The sequence below is a fragment of the Pelodiscus sinensis genome, chromosome 2 (assembly GCF_052426305.1).
Source record: "Pelodiscus sinensis isolate ZL-2025 chromosome 2, ASM5242630v1, whole genome shotgun sequence".
Classification (NCBI taxonomy): Eukaryota; Metazoa; Chordata; order Testudines; family Trionychidae; genus Pelodiscus; species Pelodiscus sinensis.
The window spans coordinates 105,129,466-105,153,843 of NC_143053.1; the positions used below are offsets into that span (position 1 = coordinate 105,129,466).

General features: G+C 40.2%; 1 protein-coding gene across 23 annotated transcripts in view; it reads right to left on the reverse strand.

Moving 5' to 3' along the window:
• Positions 1 to 24,378, reverse strand: part of LOC149525314 (uncharacterized) — a 398,451-nt gene that overhangs the window by 129,834 nt on the left and 244,239 nt on the right. The window contains exon 4 of one of the 23 annotated variants that reach the window (XM_089776360.1): positions 15,064 to 15,287. The exons of 21 other annotated variants lie outside the window; for them this stretch is intronic. In XM_089776360.1, coding sequence (XP_089632486.1) covers positions 15,185 to 15,287 — 103 coding nt within the window. In that variant the 3' untranslated portion in view covers positions 15,064 to 15,184. Of the gene's footprint in view, positions 1 to 15,063; positions 15,288 to 24,378 lie in introns of those variants that run through there. One more of the 23 variants, XR_016348832.1, reaches the window with a different exon arrangement.

Consider the following 24,378-nt stretch of genomic DNA (forward strand, 5'->3'; position numbering starts at 1 on the left):
GTTCTCAGGATCATAAAAAAAATCTTTAAACTGCTAAATTATAGATTTAAAATGAAATTAATGTTTAACATTGTCTACTGCACTTTTCATCTCCACATATTCGTAAATTATCACAATCGCAAATTATCACATTTGCAAGGCAGTTAAATAAGTATTCTCATTTTATAGATGAAAAAGCAAATTGATACGTCAAGTGACTTGATCAATACCACAGAGAGAGCCAATGTCAGACCTGGAATTAAAAGCTCTAAAATATTCTTCTAATACCTAATGGCTCTTCTAATGTCTCCCTGCCATAGGGCTTATTTGTAGCACAAAGGAGGTATGTCTACACCACAATTAGCTGCCTACAGGTGGCCCGTACAAGCTGATTTGGGCTTATAGGGCTTGGGACTAAAGGGCTGATAATGTGGTGTAGATGTTTGGGCTCTGTAGCCTGAGCTCTGGGTTTTATCTCCAAAAGAGGGATGATAGGACAAGCTACCTGTAAGACAGCCAAAGACACCTTTCCTTGAATAGCTAAACTTCAGTTCCTGCCACATTGTTTATTATATTTGGAATTTAGGGAACAAAGATGAATTTGATTTTCACAGAACTTTTCATTTTCCTCCCACCCAAAACCCACAGACCTTCATTAAGGTAGCCCCTGACCAAGAAGGCAAGAAAGACAATTCCCACATTCCCCTAATGCACCAGAGCCTAGGGGAGCCCCGCCTATTAGATCTCAAATGCTGGGAGAGACCCTGAGCCTTGTCCTGCATCCGGCTTCCAGGCTTTAGGTTCCCCACCCCGGTATAGGCAAAAGGTCCTATTCTGGTCTCAGTAAAAGCTAACATGCAGTCTAGATTGTGTTATACCTTGAGAGAGGAATATAGCCCAGCATCTAGTGTTCCTTTCTGCCACCTAAAAAGGCCATGCAATGTAAACTACCACTTAAGATAGAGCTAGATACCATAATGATGGGCATTTTAAAATACATATTAGATAAGACCTCATTATAACATCTCACTAAAGCAAAAAAAAAATGTTGTTAGCATGTGCTAGCAACTCCATTCTAACAAAAATTTCATCATCCTGTATACGTGATGCAGATAATTAACACCTGTGGTAGAGCCAGGGTTGCCAGATGGTTTCAACAAAAATACCGCACATACTTGACGTTACATCACAATCTACATTACATCTTATTTAGAAAATACCAGACATTTATATTTTCTCAATTTGTTTCCTGAACAGAAAGCTCAAATACTGGACTGTCCGGTTCAAAACCTGACACCTGGCAACCCTAGGTACAGCTGATTTGCACTAGGCCATCTGGACAATATAGCACTAAAGCTGGCCCAGACATCTCAAGAAGGATCAACCCACTGTTGGGGGAGAGGGGTCCTCCACTAGTGCACAGCCAGATTTATATCATCTCCTGTGCCATTCCCCATCCAGTGTTAAGGAACATGAGGGAGCAACAAGGGAAGAGGACATATGGCCAGGGCTTCCCTGAACCCCAGCAATCCTTAGCTGTATCACTGGCAGCGAACAGAATTTACAACAGATTGACTAGCTCAGCTCATCATTCCATAATAAGAACTTAAAGCCACTAATAACTCTCCTCCCCTCAACCCTAGCTGTATTTCTCCAAATACAGACCACCAACAGCTGTATTTCTCCAAATTTTCACTATGTGCTCCTAGAGTCAAAAGAAATCTTGGGCAATGTTTTTATCCATGAGGAAAAGAGGAAAGCATTTCTGCAGTCAAAATCTGTGTCTGTTTGAACTTGCCACATCATACATCACTGCATACATTAAAGTCAAAGCAGTTCATTGCATAAGACACTAGAAAGCCACGTAAGTGCGTGGCCAACGCTGCTAGGTACATTGCCATGCAACTGCCTTGTACGTGAGACATTTGAGGCAATCCTATCATAGACTAAGATTGTCAAAGACAGTTGAAGTTTGTCATCTCCTCTGCCCTCATTGATCATCAGGGGTTCTTCACTATATTGAGAGATTTCCTATGCAAAAGCCTTTGACACATAAGAATCTGAAAGTAGTTCCAGTTTTCCTTTTGTTTTTTTCTGCCCTAAATTTCCATAATCATTGTTCTATTTTCAAGTAACAAAGGGTCAGGATCCCTGGCTGCTGTTAACCTTGCACTTCTGTCTATTACAACACATAGCCCCTAGAGCACCTGCATTATAATAGCTCTGTTTTAAAGAGAGAGTGAATGAAAAGAGTCCATAGCAATCATCAGTCTTAATAAATTAAAACTCACTGATGTCTGAAAGTGCTGACAGACTTGCATGGGACTCCTACATCAAAAGGAATAGTTAATATAGCTGGCTGAAAGACATTACATACAGCTGCCAGTATGTTAATTTAAGACTGATCCTGTGGCCAAAACAATTTATAAGGTCTCTGGAGGATTCATTTTTATATTGCTTTCACAGCAGCCAAAACCTCACCAAACTACACTGTGTCCAGATAACACCTAGCCCTATTGCCACATGCCATAAATAGATCTTCTAAGTATTATGCAGAAGTCTAAGCATACAGCTTTTAACCCAGAACTGTCCAATCTTTGCAACACTGAAAGCTGCACTGGCTACTGGACAAAAGCCTGAGAACCATAGCTAGTTTGTCTATATTATAAATTAACATGCTTTGTTATAATAAAAATAATCTCAAATCATCATAATATCAAATAGTTCTAGTAACCTCATTTTGCCATCAATAAAAGCCTGGAGGCAAACAGTCCTGTCTTCATGGTGAAATTAAAGGCAGAGAATAAATATAGGCCATATGTTGAGGCACACTGGTCACCCTAAGATAAGAATTTTCAAAATCATTTGCCTTCAGATTTGATACACGTGTGCACTTTCAACATAGGGCAGCATAAAAACCACATCACTGCCATCACTATGAAAGATTTACACCCAAATTCCCTCAGGCAATGCTTTGAAAAGTCGCCCCTTCATGTTTTTTTAATCTAAATAATTACATTTGTCAAAAAATATGCAATGGTTGTGATTAAATCTTGTCAATTGCTTCAGATAACTAGGTCACATAATCTTGGCATTTAACTATTCCCTAGATATTCCTTAGGCTAAGTAAAAGGAAAAACAGAAAATACCACCAATACTGAGGTGTAGTTGTCGAGGGTAAAATTGGACCGTTTTTTAAATGTGACCATTATGAAGACAGATCTGCCAAATCTCAATAAATTTTTAAAGCGGAGCTTAATTCTTAAACTTTTGCAGTGGTGCTAATGTAGACAATATGTCCTTTAAAACTCAGTTTCCTTTATATTCTTCTCCCACAAGTAACCACAGAAGCAATTTTTCAATTGCAAATGAGAACATGTAGCATCCAATTACCCACTCTAGTCTCAGATCAGGTAGATGTTGGCATGATTTCATTTGTACCTATAAACGGATACTATTTGTGAGCACAAAAAGAGAAGCCAGGTTCAGGCAAATTTATAAAGTAAAATTAGGCAAAACAATTTTTATATCCTTTATGACAACATTAATTAGAGTTTACATGAAATTAGCTGGGCTTGTCAGTAAGAAAAGTAGCCTGTTTCCTGTGTGTAAAAGGTTGCCCTACAACTGATTGTGCTTTTAAGCAATTACGGAGAGGTTATTTACACTACAGTTTTAAAGACACTTCATGGAAAACTAGTTGTACTTGATCATGTGTGTCATTTTGTTTAATTGTAGAATATTAAATATCTTTCCTCCCTGGCTTATTTTATTAGAAAATTGTTACATTGCTTTAAAACTGTTTGCAATTTTATTTCATTTAAGAGATAATTTATATTCTAATTTTTTGGTTTGCTGCCAACATTATCCCATTCCTGGGATTTGAAAGCAAGATGCTGCAGCTCAAATAGTTTTCTATGTAAAATTCTGTAATGTACATTGGTTTTATTATTTCAATATATAATTGACATTAAGAAATCACAGACCTAAGAACAAACCTGAAACATAAATATTTATCACAGAAAAGTAGCCAATTTCATAAATAGTAAACTATACTGATGAATAACAACTTCTGGATTTCTAGTAGCTTATATATGAAAAGTTGTGGTTTTTTAAAATTTGTCTGCCCTAATTTAGTCACTTAAATCCATATCATACCACCATCCAAAAATACTTCATTTAGACGCAACCCTAGAATGAGTTGCTTAACTTTAGGCACTTGTTCAAAGCACAATTCAGTGTGTTATAAATGAGACTTTGATATAAGTTGGACCTCCCTGGTCTGGCACGGTCAGGACCTGATTGGTCCCAAACACTACAATTTGCCGGATCAGGGAAGGTGTCCCCTGAGACAGCCAGCCTCCTGCCTCTGGCCCCTTTATCATCTCCCCCGCTCTGCTGCTGGTCACGGGCCCCAGACTGCCTTTGGCAGCCGAGCTTCTCCGGCCCTGGTCTGTACTCCTGTGTGCAGACAGATTTCCCCAGCCTTGTGCTACCGCCGGCACCTGGGCTTCTACGGCTGCCAGCCCCATGCTGCTGCGGCACCAGGAGCAACTCAGCCCTCGGCTCCGTGCTTCTGTGGGCTTCGAGGGTTCTCCAGTCCCTGGTCCCAGCACTGATGTAGGGCTCCACCAGCCCTGCTGTTCCCAGCCCCGATCTGGCTGCTGTCCCTCCTGCCTAATGCTCTCTGGTCCCGGAGGATCTGTGGACTGGATGTTGCTGGACCAGAGAGTACCTATTTTCAGAGGTACAACCTGTATTACCATAGTCATGTTTAGGTCACAGCGATTATGGTTTTCAACAACAGTTTTGCCCTATTATTGACTCTGCCCTATGAGCACTCATGCATAGTTAGTCTCTGGATAGCAGTGCAATGTGTGGGGCTGAAAGCCTGTAGAAAGGTGAAGTCTACAAACAGAGAAGCTGCAACAAAATTATCAAAAATCCTTCCTGGGTTTTGGAGTACCCACGCTACTTTTGTAACTGCTCTTTTGTTTTGTTTTTTAAAGTCTTAAATAAAAAGCCCCTCAAATCAACCAACAGAATAGCTGTGCAATCCCAGGTAATGAAAACGCTTAATAAAAGTCCACTGCTCTGGTCCTATGTGTCTTCTTGGGATTGCAGATGAGCTCACACCTTCTTGTGCAAGTAAGGGTTTAACTTTGCAGTGCCCAGTCCTCTGAACCAATATTTGCTCAACTGCATTCACCCACCCCTACAAAATTCTCTTAAACAAACAAATCCCCCCAAAATTACATAATTGCATATTCCCATGCCAAATCCAGACCTTAACCGCTATAGATATTATATCAATCTCATGTAAGTTCAAAGGGAAAGGGGGAAGATTAGGATGTTTGTTACAAAGGATTTTAATTCAAAAATCTGTATGAAGGAAATCAGCAAAACTCCCTAACTCAGTGTTAGGAGACATTGATGAGGAGTGGGACATAACCAAGCCACTCTGCCTTTTCCAACCCCTTCACTGTAGGGTTGTATCTCTTAATAGTTTGTGAGCACCTCTACCAATGCTCTCTGTGTTATGTTTTGGAAACCAGTCACAGCAGCTGCAGGAATGGAGCTAAGCCATTGCACACATTTAGTAAACACAATTAATGGGGACCCAGCTGTGCCCGTTAGGATTCTTCATAATGCTTATTGTTGTATAAAAAGCAAAAGACAACACTCCCTCGAATAATAACGTGTATCAAATGTCAAGGGTTTTCTATATATTCTTATTGTTAGAGAAAATAATATCTGAAAGTGGAGTGCCTCTAAGGAGGTTTTAACTGTGCCAGATAATTTCTTTTGACCACTGCTGTGATGTCATTTTCAGAAGCACCTCTCTTTCAGGGATAACAAGATGATATAGTTCAAGGAGGTGGCAGGCAGAATTTTGCAAAGAGATTGAGGCAGCAGAATACTCAGCATATCTTTTTGGAACCAAACATCTCTGCATTCAAATAAACTCAAATCTTCCCCCAAATAAAATGGTCCATCTCTAACTCACATATTATATAGTTCATTTACCCCAATCATGAAAATCACAGTCCACGAGCATAAGCCAAATTGGGGGGGAGGGAGGGAGGAATAGTATCTCAATCCCATCTTATGTTTGTGCTCCTGAACTAGTGCAAGAATTATGGTATATTTTTGCAAACATATACAGTCTCAAACAAGTAGTTTCTGATATTAAAAAAAATAGCTCATGTCAAAATAGGCTGAAAACAACACTTATTTTAGTTCTCTCGTGTTACTACTTGTCTACATCCCTGTCGCATCATTGTGTCATTTCAGCACATGAGAATTACAGTACATTTAGATGAAGACTTTTGGTTCTTGCAGAGAAGGGAGACAATATTTTCCTAGAAAACATTTACTCAATAAAGATCCTGCTTCAATATTTACTCTAATTTCATTATTGTAATCTGTCACTTTCATTTTACCTCAGTAGGCAAAAATGTCTGTACTCAAAGAACTAGATAGTAAAATAAAGGGAGTATGAAAGGCAAAAAATAAAAGTTAACAGGAAAAAAACACAAATTAAAAAAAACCCTTAATACTGAGAACAACCAAAGGGAAATGGGAAACTGGAGTAAACCCCAAATCTGTTACACAGGCAATCTCTTATGGATTTCATTCATCCATAAATTGCAGTCCTCGAGGAAATCCTAGCCTTCCCAACTTCCGTTATTTTAACTATTCTTTGTGATGAATATTTTTTTAGATTTAGAATCTCATTAGCTTAAGTATCTCTAAAACTACAAGCAAATCAGCTAAGAACTCACCGTAAATATGCCCAGGTGTGCTTTGAGACAGTTATGTACTATTATAAGGGCACAAAATAATCACCACATTCTGACTAAGCATAATTTTACATGTTCTCATACTCTTACAATACATAAAAATTCAAATTTCGAAGCTAACACTATATTTTTTCATTCATGTCAATGTTCCAGCCATTTGAAACTTGTTCCCCTTTAAACTGTCATCACAAGAGCCACACTTCTGACTGGGTGGGACTTAGCTGAGTTACTAAGATCATTCTTGAAATCACTGTGCAATATAAGGCCCAGAGTAAAGACTTACCCATATGGAGGCTGAATAAACCACCCAGGAAATACCAGGCCCAGGTTGGGAACAGAAATCAGGACTTCTGCATGACTGCATCAAGTATTACTGACAGGTCATTGTGCTGACCCTTATTCTCCCACACAAAAACAATTGGCAATATTCCTTTCAATGAGAATTGTTTAACCTATTACAAATTGAAATTATTTCTGTGTCTTCACATTATTTAGCAGTACTGTTTAATAAAGGATTCTGTTTTTAGAAGGAGGTACAAATTTGCAGTAAGGTATCTTTCACAGATTCAAAAATAAATACAACAAATTAACTGGACACGTTCTGCGCCTCTTCTGTTATTTGTACAGTAGTCCGTCCACAGAAACAAAGGAAAATGTGTGTAGTGTGAAAACAGGACACTGGGTAGCTTACACTTTTTTTTAGCAAGTGATTTTTTTTTAGTAATTTCCAAAAATCTTATCAAAAGGAAACTTGTGGAATCTACATCTTAGGTTGGTCTTCTAGATGGAACTGAAGCAGGCACACGCTGATGAAGAATGTTTCAGTGGAATGAAGTTATGCTAATTAAAAATCTATAAAATATGTACTGCAGTGCTGGAAGAAGGGGGTCAAAGAATTGCTGTAACTGATTTGAGTGTGGAAAGAAAAAGCACTAGATAGACTGGAAAATTCCTTGAATATTTTACATCATATAGCTAGGCAAAGAACTAAAACTTGTTGAATCTGTTAATTTTAATTATACTCCAAAGATTCCAAGGTAGCTATTTGGGCTTCACTCATAATCATAGTAGCTATTTAGATGTTTTCAGTCACTTTGAAAGGCATTTTACATTAGGTTTAGATTGTTGTCATTACCTTGTGGTAAGTATTATCTGTGTAGCATTGTGATTGTGATTTTGTTCAGATTGGTGTAGTCAAATGTGCCCTCAGGGAGATACATTTAATTATAGGATCTCTTTTTATACAGATTAATTTGGATTTTTCTTATTTTTTCTACTTCCTCTTTGCAAACATCCCTTTCTGTAGCATCACATACATACGTACTTGTATCTCGAGCCCTGCAAATTCACGGTTATCTACTTTACATCCATAGGTATCTGAATCTGCAGATGTGAATGTGGATATCAGTGTCTCATTTGTGCAGATATAAATTTTGTATCTAGAACCCTGCAAATATGTGGCTATCCACTTTAAATCTGCAGGTATCTGCATCCACAGATGTCAATGAGGGTATCCATGACTCATTTTTGCAGATACAGATGTGGGCGCAGATACAAAATTTTGCATCCATGCAGAGCTCTACTTATAGCCTATTTTCAAAGCATTCCTTGCTAGCCACATAGATGCCCACAATGATAATGGTGAATAAAGTACAGCTCAGTTCCATGCAACTTAAAAAATGTAGGGCACATATGACCTTCTCTATTACCTGGCACCAAGAGGAGATTTCAGAGATTCAGAATCTAATCAAGGTTTAAATAGTTACAATGCTGCACCAGAGACTGATTTGATTCTTACCATTGAGACACTAGATAAATTCCAAATCTTGTCATCAATTACAGAAGAATCCTATGACAACTATGATTTTACAAAATTAGGTTATCTTCCAGCCTGTAGACATTTTCCCATTGCATTCTGGGTTCATTCACATATCTGTCAGAGTGACAAAAGATAGTTCACTTCATTTCACGGTTTATTCTTATTGATGCTTTACTCTTACCCTATCAGTCAAAGAATGGGTGTTAGAGGAAAGGTCCAGTAATTGATTTGGAAATAATTACAACTAAGTCTTCATTTCTGACTAGCTATCGATGAAGGCATATCCTTTTTCACTGGTGAATGCCTTTAAATCGGCTTTAGACTGTTCAGTTTCCCTCTGTGAGGCACTGAACTCATTAAACTCCTTTGTGAGTGGCATCCACGAGGATGGATTTTCAATGAGAATAATTTGCTCTTGGAAGAATCCAGAGGCAAATATTTCTTTTTAAAGCAGATTTATTTTTCAAACCTTCATTATTTTAAAGTTACCAGAGTAAACAGAAAAAGTGTGCACCCATTACCAGAGGTCTGTGTACAGGCAGTCCCCGGGTTACGTACAAGATAGGGACTGTAGGTTTGTTCTTAAGTTGAATTTGTATGTAAGTCGGAACTGGTACATATTGTAGGGGAAACTCTAGCCAAACATTTCTCCAGAGCTCAGTTTTATTCTCCCACACCTCACTTCCCTCAGTCCTCTATTCTCAAGCTGAGCTGTCTGCTGAGAAAAGCTGCTCCACGTCTCCCTGGTCTGCTGGGGGGGGCGCTAGCTTCGTGTCTCCTTGGTCTGCTGGGGGGAAGCAGCTAGTGCGGGATTGCCTCACCCTGTTTGTAAGTAGGGATCCGATGTAAGTCGGATCCATGTAACCCGGGGACTGCCTGTACAACACTTTTAAAATAATCTGATTCTATTTTACATACTGTGAAGATTATACATCTATGATACAAATGGGGATAGTCATTTAGGGAAGAAGAAGAAGAAATGTAAATGAAAGTTTGAAGCTACTACAATGCAGACCCTTTCATAGGGTTTTACTACATATTCCATATAATGAAGTTACAACAGTCAGAGGCATACTACAGTTACTAAGCACACACAGAACAAATGTCATTAATCTCTGAAAGAGTCACTATGGTGTATTCTGAGAATGCATTATAAACAACCAGGATAATATTATGTAGGGGTGTTTTTTTTAATTTCTTGTACATAGAGCTGAACAAAAGAGGTCCAGAGTGGTATGAGAGCGACCTCTTCAACATTTCAAAACAATTGACCATAAAGCCCTCTTTATTAGTGATTACTGGCGATAGCCAACTTTTTCAACTTAACAATTAGATCAGTCCTCTGCCTACTTCAATAATGCTAGCAAAGATACCCTGGTAACAAGGACTGAGCAATGGATTATGACAAACACCACTTCGGTACGATGAACATCAGCCATCACTGGCACTACCTTATCAATAACTATAATTCAAGGAATTCTACCTGTCTGTACCACCTGTCTCTCTGCAAGGAGTATCAGTGTTGCTGCAATGCACTGAACTAAAACATTGCCTGCAATGGGACATTGCCCAATGTGCCAGAATAACTAAACTTTTCCCCAATGGCCTTTCTCCCAGGAAGTGTCTTGACAATTCTCCAAACACACATTACACAAGCAGAGACATTGCTTCAAGCCTTCTCACCCAAAGACAAAGTAAGGTGTCTTTCTTTTCCAACCAAACATACATCCAAGAGTACTAATGCTTGGCCATTTTGTTGATGTCCCCAGTTGTTTTCTAAGGAAAAATACTGTCAGAGGGATAGGGATATTCATGTCTGCTTGGAGAGAAATCTTTAACAGAGGGCCAACAGAAGCAAGAAAACTGTGAGGCTGAAGGGAGGGGCAGGGACCATTCCCAGTTTGCAAGGTGCAAAGCCTGCCTCACAACTCCTTGGAACCCCAAAGAAGAAACCACTCATTCTGCAGAGGCAGGTGCTGCCTACACAAACAGCTTCCACTTTTCAATCTCTTTTGCTAATTTTCCTTCCGTGCTTCATTGGCTGGAGCTCCTGGAGCTTCAGAAGGGATTCAGAAAAGAGCTGACATTACTCCCACCCAAAGATCCATTGTGTTAGCAAAGGATAGTACCACAATGTGTGGTCTGCTTTCTCCCTCTCTGTCTCTCCCTCCTGGCTCCTCTCCCTACAGAGGGCTCTCCAAGGGAAATGATACCATGAGACAACAGTTGTTTCCTACTCTGCCTTACAAAAGTGGAGATCAACTCACAAAAAGCAATTCTCTAGCCCAGTGCCATCAAGCAGGAAGCCTCATTGATGCTCTTAAGCATTTGATGGACCCCAAAATAAATGAGACAAAATATCTGTAAGAACAGAAAAAGCAAGCAAAGCATTTTAGTTGATATAAAAAACCTTGGAAACTGCCTTTAAGCCATTAAGGCAAAAAAGCCTTTAGAAAGTTGAGCATAATTTTATTTTTGTTTAAATTTACTCACTGGATGTGAGCCTCAGCAAAAAAAAAAAAAAACTGTGGCACCATTCTTGTTCCAGATGGCAGACAAAATAACTTACAAATGACAAAGTTCAGCAGGTTTGTAGCAGCTGTTCAATTCCAGTACTTAGGCCACCCACTTCAGCAGAACTGAGAGCTTTCAATCAATTCCTGCCTCCACAGAGCATTCAAATAGTACCAGAACATGTGTTCAATATTTTCCTCATAAAGTAGCCAGCCAAATATGGAGGCTTAGCAATTTGAGCAGCCCTGCAATGCACTCCCAGCATGCTTCTTTTTTTTTTTTTTTTAACTGAATGTGAACCTACATGAGCAAAAAGCAGTAAGAATTTAGGGCCTAAATATCTTAGAAATATCATGGTAAAAAACACCAGCCAGACTGCTCCTGTGTTATTCTTCTGAGGCAAGAGTGAACAAACAAGCTCAATGCAAAGATCTACCTCAGGTGTTTCAAAGGCTCCTGTCACCATCATATATAAATGCTGGATAACTGTTAAACCTAACTGAGCATGTCCAAAAGCAGATCTCTTCTCTCCACCCTGTCCATTCCCATTTGTATTTCTACTTCCTCCTCTTCCTTGGTGGTTTCCTGTCATTCCACCCTTCCATTTTCTCTCAGAATCTTCTTACCAGGGACTGGTACTCCAGTGAGGAAGAGATGCTGCTGTCAGGCCTTCACACCACATCTTGTGTTTAGTCCTGAACACAGGCAAATTCTGAATCACTTTAATCTGCTCTGCTTAAGTATTCCATACTTGGAGTCGTGCCCCAGACAATGACGGTCCACATGAGCTCAAGAGTCTGATCTAGGGCCTGAATAGTTGTAGCACCAGCAATAGACTACAGGAATAAAGGGAAACAAGAAGACTTTTTATAAATACATTAGAAGCAAGAGGAAGACCAAGGACAGGGTCGGCCCACTGCTCAGTGAGGAGGAAGAAACAGTAACAGGAAACTTGGAAATGGCAGGGATGCTTAATGACTTCTTTGTTTCGGTCTTCACCGAGAAGTCTGATGAAGGAATGCTTAACATAGTGAATGTTAATGGAAAGGGAGTAGGTATAGAAGATGAAATAAAAAAGAACAAGTTAAAAATCACTTAGAAAAGTTAGATGTCTGAAAGTCACAAGGGCCTGATGAAATGCATCCTAGAATACGCAAGGAGCTGATAGAGGAGGTATCTGAGCCTCTAGCTATCATCTTTGGAAAATCATGGAAGACGGGAAAGATTCCAGAAGACTGGAAAAGGGCAAATATAGTGCCCATCTATAAAAAGGGAAATAAGAACAACCCAGGAAACTACAGACCAGTCAGTTTAACTTCTGTGCCAGGGAAGATAATGGAGCAAGTAATTAAGGAAATCATCTTCAAACACTTGGAATGTGGTATGGTGATAGGGAACAGCCAGCATGGATTTGTAAAGAATAAATGTTAAATCAATATGATAGCTTTCTTTGATAGGATAACGAGTCTTGTGGATAAGGGAGATGTGGTGGATGTGGTATACCTAGACTTTAGTAAGGCGTTTGATACACTCTCGCATGATATTCTTATCAATAAAGTAGGCAAATACAATTTAGATGAGGCTACTATAAGGTGGGTGCATAACTGGCTCGATAACCATACTCAGAGAGTAGTTATTAATGGTTCTCAATCCTGCTGGAAAGGTATTGCAAGTGGGGTTCCACAGGGGTCTGTTTTGGGACCGGCTCTGTTCAATATCTTCATCAATGATTTAGATATTGGCATTGAAAGTACGCTTATTAAGTTTGCAGATGATACCAAGGTGGGAGGGGTTGCAACTGCTTTGGAGGATAAGATCATAATTCAAAATGATCTGGACAAATTGGAGAAATGGTCTGAGGTAAACAAGATGGAGTTTAATAAAGACAAATGCAAAGTGCTCCACTTAGGAATGAAGGGTATGCATGGAGAGGCATGCTGTGGCTCACCACCCTAGCAACAGCCTGGGGGAGGCCAAGGGGAGGGGGGTGAGCTCGGCATGTGGACTGGAGAGGTGCAAGCATGTGACAAACAAAGCCATATATGGAAAGGTTGAATCTGATTGGTTTAGAAGTTTGTGTTATGTAACCTGTAACCATGTGCTATAAAACAGCAAGGGGAGGGGCTCCTTGCTCGAGGGGCTCTGGCTGATTTTAGTACCAGGGGCTCTCCCTTTGTGCACATTGAATAAAGTATTGAATTGAATTGAATTGAATTGAATTGAATTGAATTGAATTGAATTGAATTGAAGACCCTTGATTCTGCCCAGCACCTGAGTCTCTGGGAACCACAAAATCCCAACAGGAAGAAACAATCAGTTTCACACATACAGAATGGGAAGCGACTATCTAGGAAGGAGTATGGTAGAAAGGGATCTAGGGGTTATAGTGGACCACAAGCTGAATATGAGTCAACAGTGTGATGCTGTTGCAAAAAAAGCAAACATGATTCTGGGATGCATTAACAGGTGTGTTGTGAACAAGACACGAGAAGTCATTCTTCCGCTCTACTCTGTGCTGGTTAGGCCTCAGTTGGAGTATTGTGTCCAGTTCTGGGCACTGCATTTCAAGAAAGATGTGGAGAAATTGAAGAGGATCCAGAGAAGAGCAACAAGAATGAGTAAAGGTCTAGAGAACATGACCTATGAAGGAAGGCTGAAAGAACTGGGTTTGTTTAGTTTGGAAAGGAGAAGATTGAGGGGGGACATGATAGTGGTTTTTAGGCATCTAAAAGGGTGTCATAAGGAGGAGGGAGAAAACTTGTTCATCTTGGCCTCTGAGGATAGAACAAGAAAACAATGGGCTTAAACTGCAGCCAGGGAGGTTTAGGTTGGACGTTAGGAAAAGTTCCTAACTGTCAGGGTGGTTAGACACTGGAATAAATTGCTCAGGGAGGTTGTGGAATCTCCATCTCTGGAGATATTTAAGAGTAGGTTAGATAAATGTCTATTGGAGATGGTCTTGGTCCTGCCATGAGGGCAGGGGACTGGACTCTATGACCTCTCGAGGTCCCTTCCAGTCCTAGTATTCTATGCCTGCTGTGGCAGGTGATGGAGGGACAGGAAATCTCTGAGACAGCCCAAGCCTAATCAAAGGGTCTTGTAAATTAGAACTGACTCTGAATTCCACCCAGATATGAATAAATAGCAGGTGGAGTTTGCAAAGCACCCATGTGTGCTGAATTCAGGTCAGCCAGCAGACAAGTTGTAGTGGCTTTACACAGAGTTTACTTCTCCACAAAGTAGCAATGAACTTGCTTGAAAGTGGTAACTCAAGGAAGTGATAACCAGCATCGTAGTGGTGAGATGCTTGTCAGAGAAGAGGAGAAAGCAATCTCTTGGCTATGCTATAATGGGGAAAAAATGTTCCCCAACACCTCTTGAAATATGTATTCATAGAACAAAACTGCTGTGCAAGGACTCATGATCAAGGATGAGATCACTGTTCTGCCATGCTACTGACAGGTTTCTAACTCTTCCATTTATTTATTTTTACTGAAGGCCTGCACAACTCAGAAAGCAGCAAGGGCCATATTACTCCAAAGAAAACAGCTGCGGGCCGTAAGTAGGGTTGCCAGATGCTCTCCCAAAAAATACCAAACATGCAGGCTAAAAATTTTTGTCGAGCAAAAAACAAAACAACAAAACCCCACGTCGGGCATATAAAAACCCGCATCACCCGGCTTCAGCACACAACCACGGAAGGCAATAAGGGATAAGGGATCTTTCGGAAAAGGCTTTATTTTCCGAAAGATACGCGTCTAGACTGGCGCTTTTTTCCGGCAAAACTCTATGCCGAAAAAAAGCGGCAGCCATTTTTACGTTAACGAAGCAGGGGAGATTTAAATCCCCCCTGCTTCATTAGCAATTGTGACACATCTAATTTGCATCCCTTTTATGAAAAGGGATGCAATCGAGACATAGCCATTGTCTCCATCAAACACAAACAGAAGTGTGTGGGAGGCAGGATGGGCAGGTGGAGGTCATAAAAAAAATCACTATTTACATTATGAAATCGTGTAAAATGTTAGTTGAAAATTAATTCTTGCCTTATATTCACTTCATATTCTGTTCAGAAGCAGCAGCAATAATACTGGGGGAAAGAGAAGATTACGCCAGCTTTTGATCCAAAGCCAGTTCTTTTAAGTACAGCAGACAATTGCAGGTACATTGGCCTGTAATTAAGGGACACAATTTTAATGGACACTCAGCAGTAAGAGACAAGAAAAGCTTTTTCCAAACTACAACAAATTAAATTTATGCATTCGTCTTTGGCTATACTGGAGAAGAGCTCTGGCTAATGGAAGACACATTCAGGGCATGTCTCTTTGAACGGGACTACAGTAGGGGAGCAGGCAAGTGCAGAGACAAACTGAAGTAGGTATAGAGGCTTAATTTTCTACAGAGTATTATTCTACTAGTCACACATGCTTACCCTAGATAAAAAATGATAAAAAATGATTAAAAAGACAAAACACTGGTATTTGCAGAAGACTTTCACCAGGGCCTATTTTGTTACTATCCTGGAACCTCAATGAAAAATGTACTTTTGGGGCTTTTGCAGCAAATTTCCTGACTGCCACATGACTTGAAATAATACTTTGAAATTAGTCTATGTATCTGTGCTCATTCTGTCTCTAATCCCTAAAATACATATAGCCCACCTCATTTACCACTCCCTTCTTCTCCTTGTCCCACCCTCACCCTCAAATCCTCCAGCATACTGCTGTGTGCGCTTTGCTGGTGGTAGATTCTGCCCACAGAGCCTGGATATATGGCCCTGGAGAGATCTCCCTTTACAATGGGAAATCCTGCGGTGGTATAGAATTAGCCCAGAGGCTTCTTGGATGTTCTCCTTCCCTTTATGGTTTACCCACAAGGAAAGGAGGCATGACCAAGAACTTGAATGCCATGCCAATACCTGGCTACAGTTTGGCCCCTTTGGGGCTTACTTGCAGCCAACATAAATTGAATACAATCAAAGGCTGCTCTAACATATGTTGGAGGCCTAGCCCTGCACACTGCAGCCTCAGGATCCGGAGAACATAAAGGGGAGTTTTATGCAAGGAAACAGACACGAAGCCCTGGGGGGACATCCTAATAAGAATGAGAGAGCAAAGGAACGTCTTTGTCTGGCACTTCAGGATTTTCATTCTTGCTTCCATTTGACAGACATAACATTATGTTCACTTTGTCAGATGTAAAATGTGTTTTCACACATCTACCTGGAAGTATACATTCCTTTCTAGTCGTCATTTAATTGAACTATAGCACACAATAGCATCTGGGGATATATAAAATAAAAAGCTAGCTAGGCATGCAGTTCTCTTATTATAATTTTTTTCCAAACTTGCATGCTCCTGATGAAAAATAAATAGGACTGTTTAGCTGAACACCCCCTATACTAGGATCAAAGATATCCATGAGTTCTGACACAGTCCAGCTGGCAGTGTGTTAAACATGACATACGCAGAAACATTAACACAAAGGTTTAGATAGCAGTAATACATATCGCAGCTCCAAACATAGGCTGCGTCTTACATTAGTAAAATAGCCAACTGCTGAGCAGATTTGAACCTTGGTTTCTGAAAGTATGATAAACATGTTTGTGTGTGTTTGTTTTTTCTTTCCCTGCACTAAGCAAAACTGGATTCAATACCAGCTCAGTTGTTTCTTTGCTTTATTGTAAGCAGGTTATTTTTTTTAAAAACACAGAAAAACCCTCTGGCTTGTTCCCAGCCCTACATGGTGTCTGCTCTCTCCTCATTCCTGTGTAGGTGTCAGATGCAATGGCTGTCCTTGCACTCAGGACAACATAAGACTTCATCTTATTCTGGTGCTAACCTCCCCAGAAAGGGATAAAAGAAATGGACTAATCTCTCTAGTGTTTCTCATAGTAGTAGTGAACATTTGTGCCATCCCTACCATAGACTAAATTTTAATGGGACTCTTCACCCCTTTGTAAACAATAAAAAAAAGTGTAGTGCAAACATGCATTCTTTGGTGAAGTGTATGGCTTAAGGCCAAGGGCAGACTTTTGGTCACCAAAGTAGCATGGCTTTGTTGATGGTTCTCCTTCCATCCCCCTCCACCCCCGTATTACTTTTCAGTGATCCAGTGCCCTATTTCTACAGAAATAGGATCAGAAAGGCTCATGAGCAGGTGCCTGTTTCCTTGAAGAACTCCACTGTAGACAATGAGCCAGGGTATGGAGATGACATTTGAACAAGCAGTCTGAGGTCTGTGCATGATTTAAATTTAGACTGTATACCGTATATGCTCATTCATAAGCTGAATTTTTTTAGTAAAAAAGGGACACATCAAAGAGCAGGGGTTGGCTTATCAGGGGGTCCACACCGTCATTCTAGATCAGGAGTTGGAAAACTTCAGTTCCCAGGCCATCAGGGTAAGCCGCTGGCATGCCAGGACGCTTTGTACCTGGAGAGTCCGTGGGCACAGAGCCCCTCAGCTTCGAGTGGTAGCTATTGACCATCCTGGCCAACAGGAGTGATGGGAAGTGGCAGCAGCTCGTCCCTTGACCCACATTGATTCCAGAAGCTCCCGTTGGCCGGAAACAGCACAGCCACTGGAAGCTATGGGGCTCTGCGCCTGCAGATGTTTCAAGCACACAAAATGTCCCAGCACACCAGCATCTTACCCTGATGAGCTGGGAACTGAAGTTTGGCAACAGCTGAAATATAGTGTCAACTTATGAAAGGATCATAGTCATTTGCCATTTTTATCTACTCATCTTGGAGGGGGTCAGTTTATAAATGAGTATATATGATAGTACAATAATAAAGAAGATCCTAAAAATTGTCCTCTTTCCTTTTCTCTTATGGAGTATCAGGGCAAGATTCCCAGTATGGAGAAGTCACTTTTTGTCCCACACTACCGAAGTACCTGGACCTAAAGCTGTGCCAGGAAAAGTCATCCCAGGATGATTCTCATGCCATTCTTCCCCTTTGCTGCCAGTGCAAAAGGCAAAATGGAGAGAGGACACCCCTGAGCCAGGCCAATTCTTAGCCCTCTGTAACCATTTACAGATAGCATAAGACAGGCTAGTTCTCAGACTGTCCTACCTCAGTGCAGTAGAACCAACTATCCCTTTGCCTTCTCCCACTCAGCCTCATGCTGCAAGCAGCTCACCCATAGCCAGGGATTTGGCCATGGCTTTCCAAGACAGTAATTAGCTACTGGCTCCGTGACGGTGCAGTCACTCTGCAAATCCATTCGCACATCGAGAACAATCCGTAGTTAAACGGTTGCCTCTTTTTAGAAAGAGTGATAATCTATAAACAATGTTTTCTGAACTGTGGCTATTATTACATATTAATATTCACACTTCTGTCAGGATTACAGTTTAAACGTAGGGATGTTAAATTTAGTTTAATCGACTAGTCGATGAATTTTCCATTGACTAGTCGATAAGCAGGGAAGCCACAGCAGGGTTAGCTCCTGCCCTGGAGCTAACCCCACTTCACCTCTGCCTTTTAAATGTATTAACAGCAGGCAGGCTCTTAATACATTTAAAAGGCTAAAGCGCAGCGGGGGGGGAGGGGGGGAAGGGCCAGCGCGAGCAAGGAATCAGCTGATTCTGGGCTAGCGCCTGGTCCCTTCTACCCTACTGCCTCCCCTGTCCCCTGTGGAGACACTGCTGGGGGAACTGGCTTTTCAGAAACAACAATACTTTCTTCCTTGTTTCATCCAGCACATACACACATTCACACACATACCTACAGACCAAGTTCATTTGGGAGAACAGACAAAAAATCACACATAGTTAATTATTATAACAATAATTCTCCATGAACTTCAAATAAAATAAAAAAAAACCCAACTTTGCAGGATCTACAAGCTTAGAGTTAAAAAAAAAAAGACTATAAAAATCATGAAAGGCTTTCACTATTAGAGCTGGTCTACTGATATCATTAAAAGAGCTGAATTAGATTTGTAATTATTCCCTTATGTATTTTGCAGCTATCTGAGAAAAAATAATATTTATATCCTTCTTTAGTTTGACTTATTTTGGCAAAAAAAACCTGAAGAGTTGCAGACAGCAAAAAAACTTATTTTGCTATGTGTCTGGTAGAATGGAAGGAAATAAGATTTATTTTAGGAAAAAACAAAACAGCAAAAACTTTGTTCTTCTGCCAGCGTGGTAGACTGGAAGAAACTAAGTGTCAATAATAAATAAGGTCCCTGCCAGTCAATACCAACTGTATCTTTCATTTGGATTATACATCAGCATCCTCAGAGTAAATCTGGTCTCTGCAGTATTTGCGTGCTATCCAGTGCAAAGCACAGTAACAGTTCATTAACATGCAAATGCTTGACAGTTATTTGGTTTAAGTGCATCTGCATATTTATAAACAGCCATTCCAAACCACATCCCCATTTAAGGAAAATGTTTAATGACACTGGACCAAAATATTAACTCATCTAACTCATACCAATTGAACAATGTGCTGCTGTTAGGATAAGGGACTGCTGTTCATCATTATCATTATTAATAATAATTATTATTAATAGTGTGTTGCTTTTTAAAACCGATCAGTAGCAAGGTGTTCTGATTATTTTACAGTTAGTTCATGTCATATAGCTTCTTCATATCTTTTCTGAGACAATCATTCTTTTTTCACCTCTTTCATTATGAAAAAGCCCAAATTAGGAAGGCTGATGGCATGCTTTGGACATCCAGGAAATGTAAATGTACTACAATGAAAACAAACACATTCAAAGTTTAAAATTTAAGCAGAAAATCCTAAAATGAAATATCCATAAAAATTCTTCATTTTTAAAGAACTCAGTAAAAGCTTTAACAATTTTTTAAAGACAGACCAGTAAAACACATTCCAAAAGGGACTCAAAACCAATGCACTTCATTTCTTTTTGTTGTTAACAGTAACAATGTAGGAGCCTGTGTTCATTTCTACTTAGTTATAGAAATAAAAAATAATCTATTTTTTACCATAATGTGCAATAATTAAATCATTTCTCTAGAATTTTGTGGATGGCTCCTTCATAAAGATTTGGCCATGAATCTGAATTCCTTATTTCATCCACCTAAAAACCATATCTCAAATACTTCCACAAAAAACAATTAAAATCAAATACACATTTTTTAAAATGGACAAAAGTTGCTGAAAGCTATAGATTCAAACTGATGTGAATCAAACGTTAAGCGATTTACCATAGCACTGAACGTGTTTTTCTGATACTAGGAGGCTGACATTCAGAGCAAATTAAAGTCAAATTAAGGCAGGAAAGTAAGGGAGGGATTCAATCAAATAAAGAGTCAGTTAAGACGACTTGCCTCAATAGCAATCAATAAAAAGAACCTTTCTGATTTGTACTGTGTGTTCTAAGTGGGGCAGCAAAGTCATCGCACATTCCTCATCATCTTACCAACAAAAAATGTGCTCGCTTACTAGAGATCATCTCATTTTTAGATATCACTCACCATACCATCTAGAAGGTCAACTGGTATGGCTACACTAGAGAGCTCACACAGACACTTTTGCGCCACTGTACACTTTCTAGTGTAGCCACTCTGAATCGAAAAAAGTTATGGGTATTAGCAATGTTGGCATGAGCAGCTTCCCCCATCACGTCAATGTAACTTATGTCACTTTAGGGTGGCTTCTCCACACACTTAGTTCTCGGCTCATATTTCAATGTACACAATGTCATCTTGATGAAAAGCAACTGTAAATTACAGATGTACATACATAGTGTGACAGACCCAGGGCAGCTGGCTATAGTAGCTGGGTGATGGGCAAATATACAGGAAACTGGGTGAATAGTTTTCTGTTCCATGAGTGAACTGGCCAGGCACCACTACCACGTAATCAAGGCAAGCAGTCAGGCACCTATGGCCAATTAAGAGCTTGCCTGAAGCATTAGCCTAATCAGGGCACCTGCAGCCAATTAAGGCCTGCTGGGGCCAGTTTAAAAGGCTTTCCTTCAGGAAGAACAAAAGAGAAGGCCAAGGACTGAGAGTGAGGAGGTACACTGAGGACATGCCTACACTAGAGAAATGATTGAACTTCAGGAGATCAATCTTTTAGTATTTGATTTAGCAGGTCTAATGTAGACCTGTAAATTGAATGCTGAGGGCACTCCTTGTTCTGCAAGGAGTAAGGGAAGCTGACAGGAGCGTGTGCTCCCGTTGGCCTCCCGCTATGCAAATACCACGGAGGCTCAGCTTAAGGTCAGCCGACTCCAGCTATGCATTTTGCTTAGCTGGAGGTGCGTTGCTTAATCCAGCTTACCTGGTCTAATGTAGACCAGACCTGAGAGAGCATAGGGAGGGTGGTAGAGTGCTGTGGAGGAGCAGGAAGGATTGCTCAGGTACTAGGGAGAAGGTGCTAGGAGGGATCATTTGGGGAAGTGACCCAGGGAAAGGCTGAAAGACAAGGCCTAAGGCTCTGACCTTAACAACAGTGCTGAAAAGCAAACTCTTCACATGGGCTTGGACTTGCTGTTAGATGTCTTCGAAAATATAAGAAGACCTGTGTTTAGCAATGTATTTTACGCTCATGCACGCAAAAGAGCAAGCATTCATGCCACTCTAGAGACATCCATGCAATGTCTATTACATGTTTCAGCTCTACTTGGATCCTATTTACCAATCATAATGTACGTTATAAGCAGGGCTTGACGAACTGCGATGAAAGCCGCTCGCCAGCCCCGCACTGCACATGCTCAGGAGCCGCATTGCGCATGCGCGCGCCGCCGGTAAACAGGGTGCCGGGCTGAAATCTACTCGCCACAGGCAAGTAGATTCAATAGATTGTCGAGCCCTGGTTATAAGTTACTCAATTAGCAGGTAGTTTTCATTACCCTGCAGTAGGCACCATTAAAAAAATTGATGTTTATTTCACTGTTGTCCATTACTACGGTACTTCTATTCTGTTTTTGGAGTTATGCCACATTTCCTCTACAGCTCTTATTGAAGTTGAGAGTGGAACCAAAGCATTTAAGACTTTGATATAGAATCAAGGAGGACCAAAATGAAGTTGGCAACAGTTGTCCTTCTGTATCAATGATTACTTATCATTACTTGAAATTCTTCTTGCATTATTTTCAAATATTTTATTTTTCACCCTTATTATCTATGAAACCGTATCTGTAGTTTATATATGGTGGCAATCCTTATGAACATAATTTCCCTGTAAAATTAACTTTAAGATCTTTCTATTTTTTGCTTTTATATATTTAATTCCAACCTCTTGCTTTTCCCTAGAACCATCATTTCCTACCCTGAAACACAACTGAAGATACCCATCTATGTAGCTGACATCACCCATCATTCCCACGTTTTTAATTATACCAGAATTTCACCATCACAATGAAGATGGATTTAAAATTTGCCCCATTTTTTAAACTGATCTACGCTGCAAGAAGCATAGTTTCATAGAACATCATTTAAGCACATTTGAAAATCTTACCCCAACTCTAAACCCACTTCCTAGCATGTCCTTCTGTGAGACAACTGAAAAGAATATTTGGGTTTAACACAAATCAAGTTTACCACAGATGGTTGTGGTATTTTTACTTTTTCTTCTTTTAAATAAATATTGCTTGCATGGTTTAAGCTGTCCTATGTATCTCTGCAACACCATCCTCTGACTTCATCCTACTGATGACTGTAAAGCTGATCAACTACAAGCTCTTCTATGGGAGATAACAGACTAATGGTAACTCATCTAATAACTCAGCCTTGCTACAATTCACTGCTATGATGAGAGGGAGAGAGATTAAGTTCTTGCATAGCTGCTTTTCCAGAAAGCTGTGCCTTCAAAAATGCTTATCTTTCTACCTCATTTGTTGGATGAGTGAATGTTGCCTGCATGCAGACTTAGTAGCACAATGAGAAATCACATGTTCATGTGAACAGTGAATATAATGGAGTAGTAGGAATACCAATAAAGCAAGTTTGACAGGTACTACACCACCGTAATCTAGTACTTTTTAACCCGCATCTTCAGTTGTTGTTAAACCAAATTTTTCCCGCTCCACCATATTCCAGTAACTGAACAAAACACTCCTGGATAGACCTTTTCTGCATTCTCTCCCTCAAATGTAACTTTCAATAACACAATTATATTCAGAGCAAGACATATTAAATATGTTGGCGAGTGAGAGCATGAAAGAGAGAATTCTTTGAACTACGTGCTAAATTGGAACTGAGTTGATTTACATAAAAGATATGTGAGGTGGGAATATGTTTAGATTTCCTCCCATCCACCCAGGATAATGCTACAGTTGTTTCTTTCAACTTTAAATGACCAGTTTACTGTTTCAAGGCTTTCTTTTGCAAGGAAAAGAGATAGACTCTTTAGAAACAAACAACCCCCATGAAAACTGAGCTTTGCCTCCAAAGTCCCAGACTATCAATTAACATCGGTTTTGAGTCCATCCCAGCTCATCCATGCTCTCATGGGAAAACTTCAACAATATCACAACTAAGATGCTAGAAGCATTACTATAATTTTTCTTAAAAAGGAGCAATGAGTTCCAGAAAACAAACAACTATATTTTAAATTGTCTGGGGCAAGGAAGGAGAAGGTGTTCTACCCTACTGGATTAATAATTCAGATCCAAATCCTGAGGATAACACATTGCCTTCCATTCCGAGGCATGAGACACAGCAAACTGTTCAGCCTAGTTGTGCACGGGGTTAACCTATGCTAAGAATCATTGTCTAGGGCTACGTCTAGACTGGCATGATTTTCCGCAAATGCTTTTAACAGAAAAGTTTTTCCGTTAAAAGCATTTGCGGAAAAGAGCGTCTAGATTGGCACGGACGCTTTTCTGCAAAAGCACTTTTTGTGGAAAAGCGTCCGTGCCAATCTAGATGCGGTTTTGCGCAAGAAAGCCCCAATCACCATTTTCGTGATTGGGGCTTTTTTGCACAAAACAATACCGCATTGTCTACACTGGCCCTCTTGCACAAAAGCAGTTGCACAAGAGGGCTTTTGCCTGAATGGGAACAACATAGCATTTCCGCAAGAACCCTGACAATCTTACATGATATCGTCAGTGTTCTTGTGGAAATTCAAGCAGCCAGTGTAGACAGCTGGCAAGTTTTTCCGCAAAAGCTACTGCTTTTGTGGAAAAATTTGCCAGTCTAGTCGCAGGCTAGGTGTATAAGGGCAGGTGAAAGGGTTACACACCCAGCTCCTCTGTGCATAATTAGCACATATAAATGAGTTCCTGCTCTCAAACATCTGTACATATACACCCCATCTTTGCGCTCTC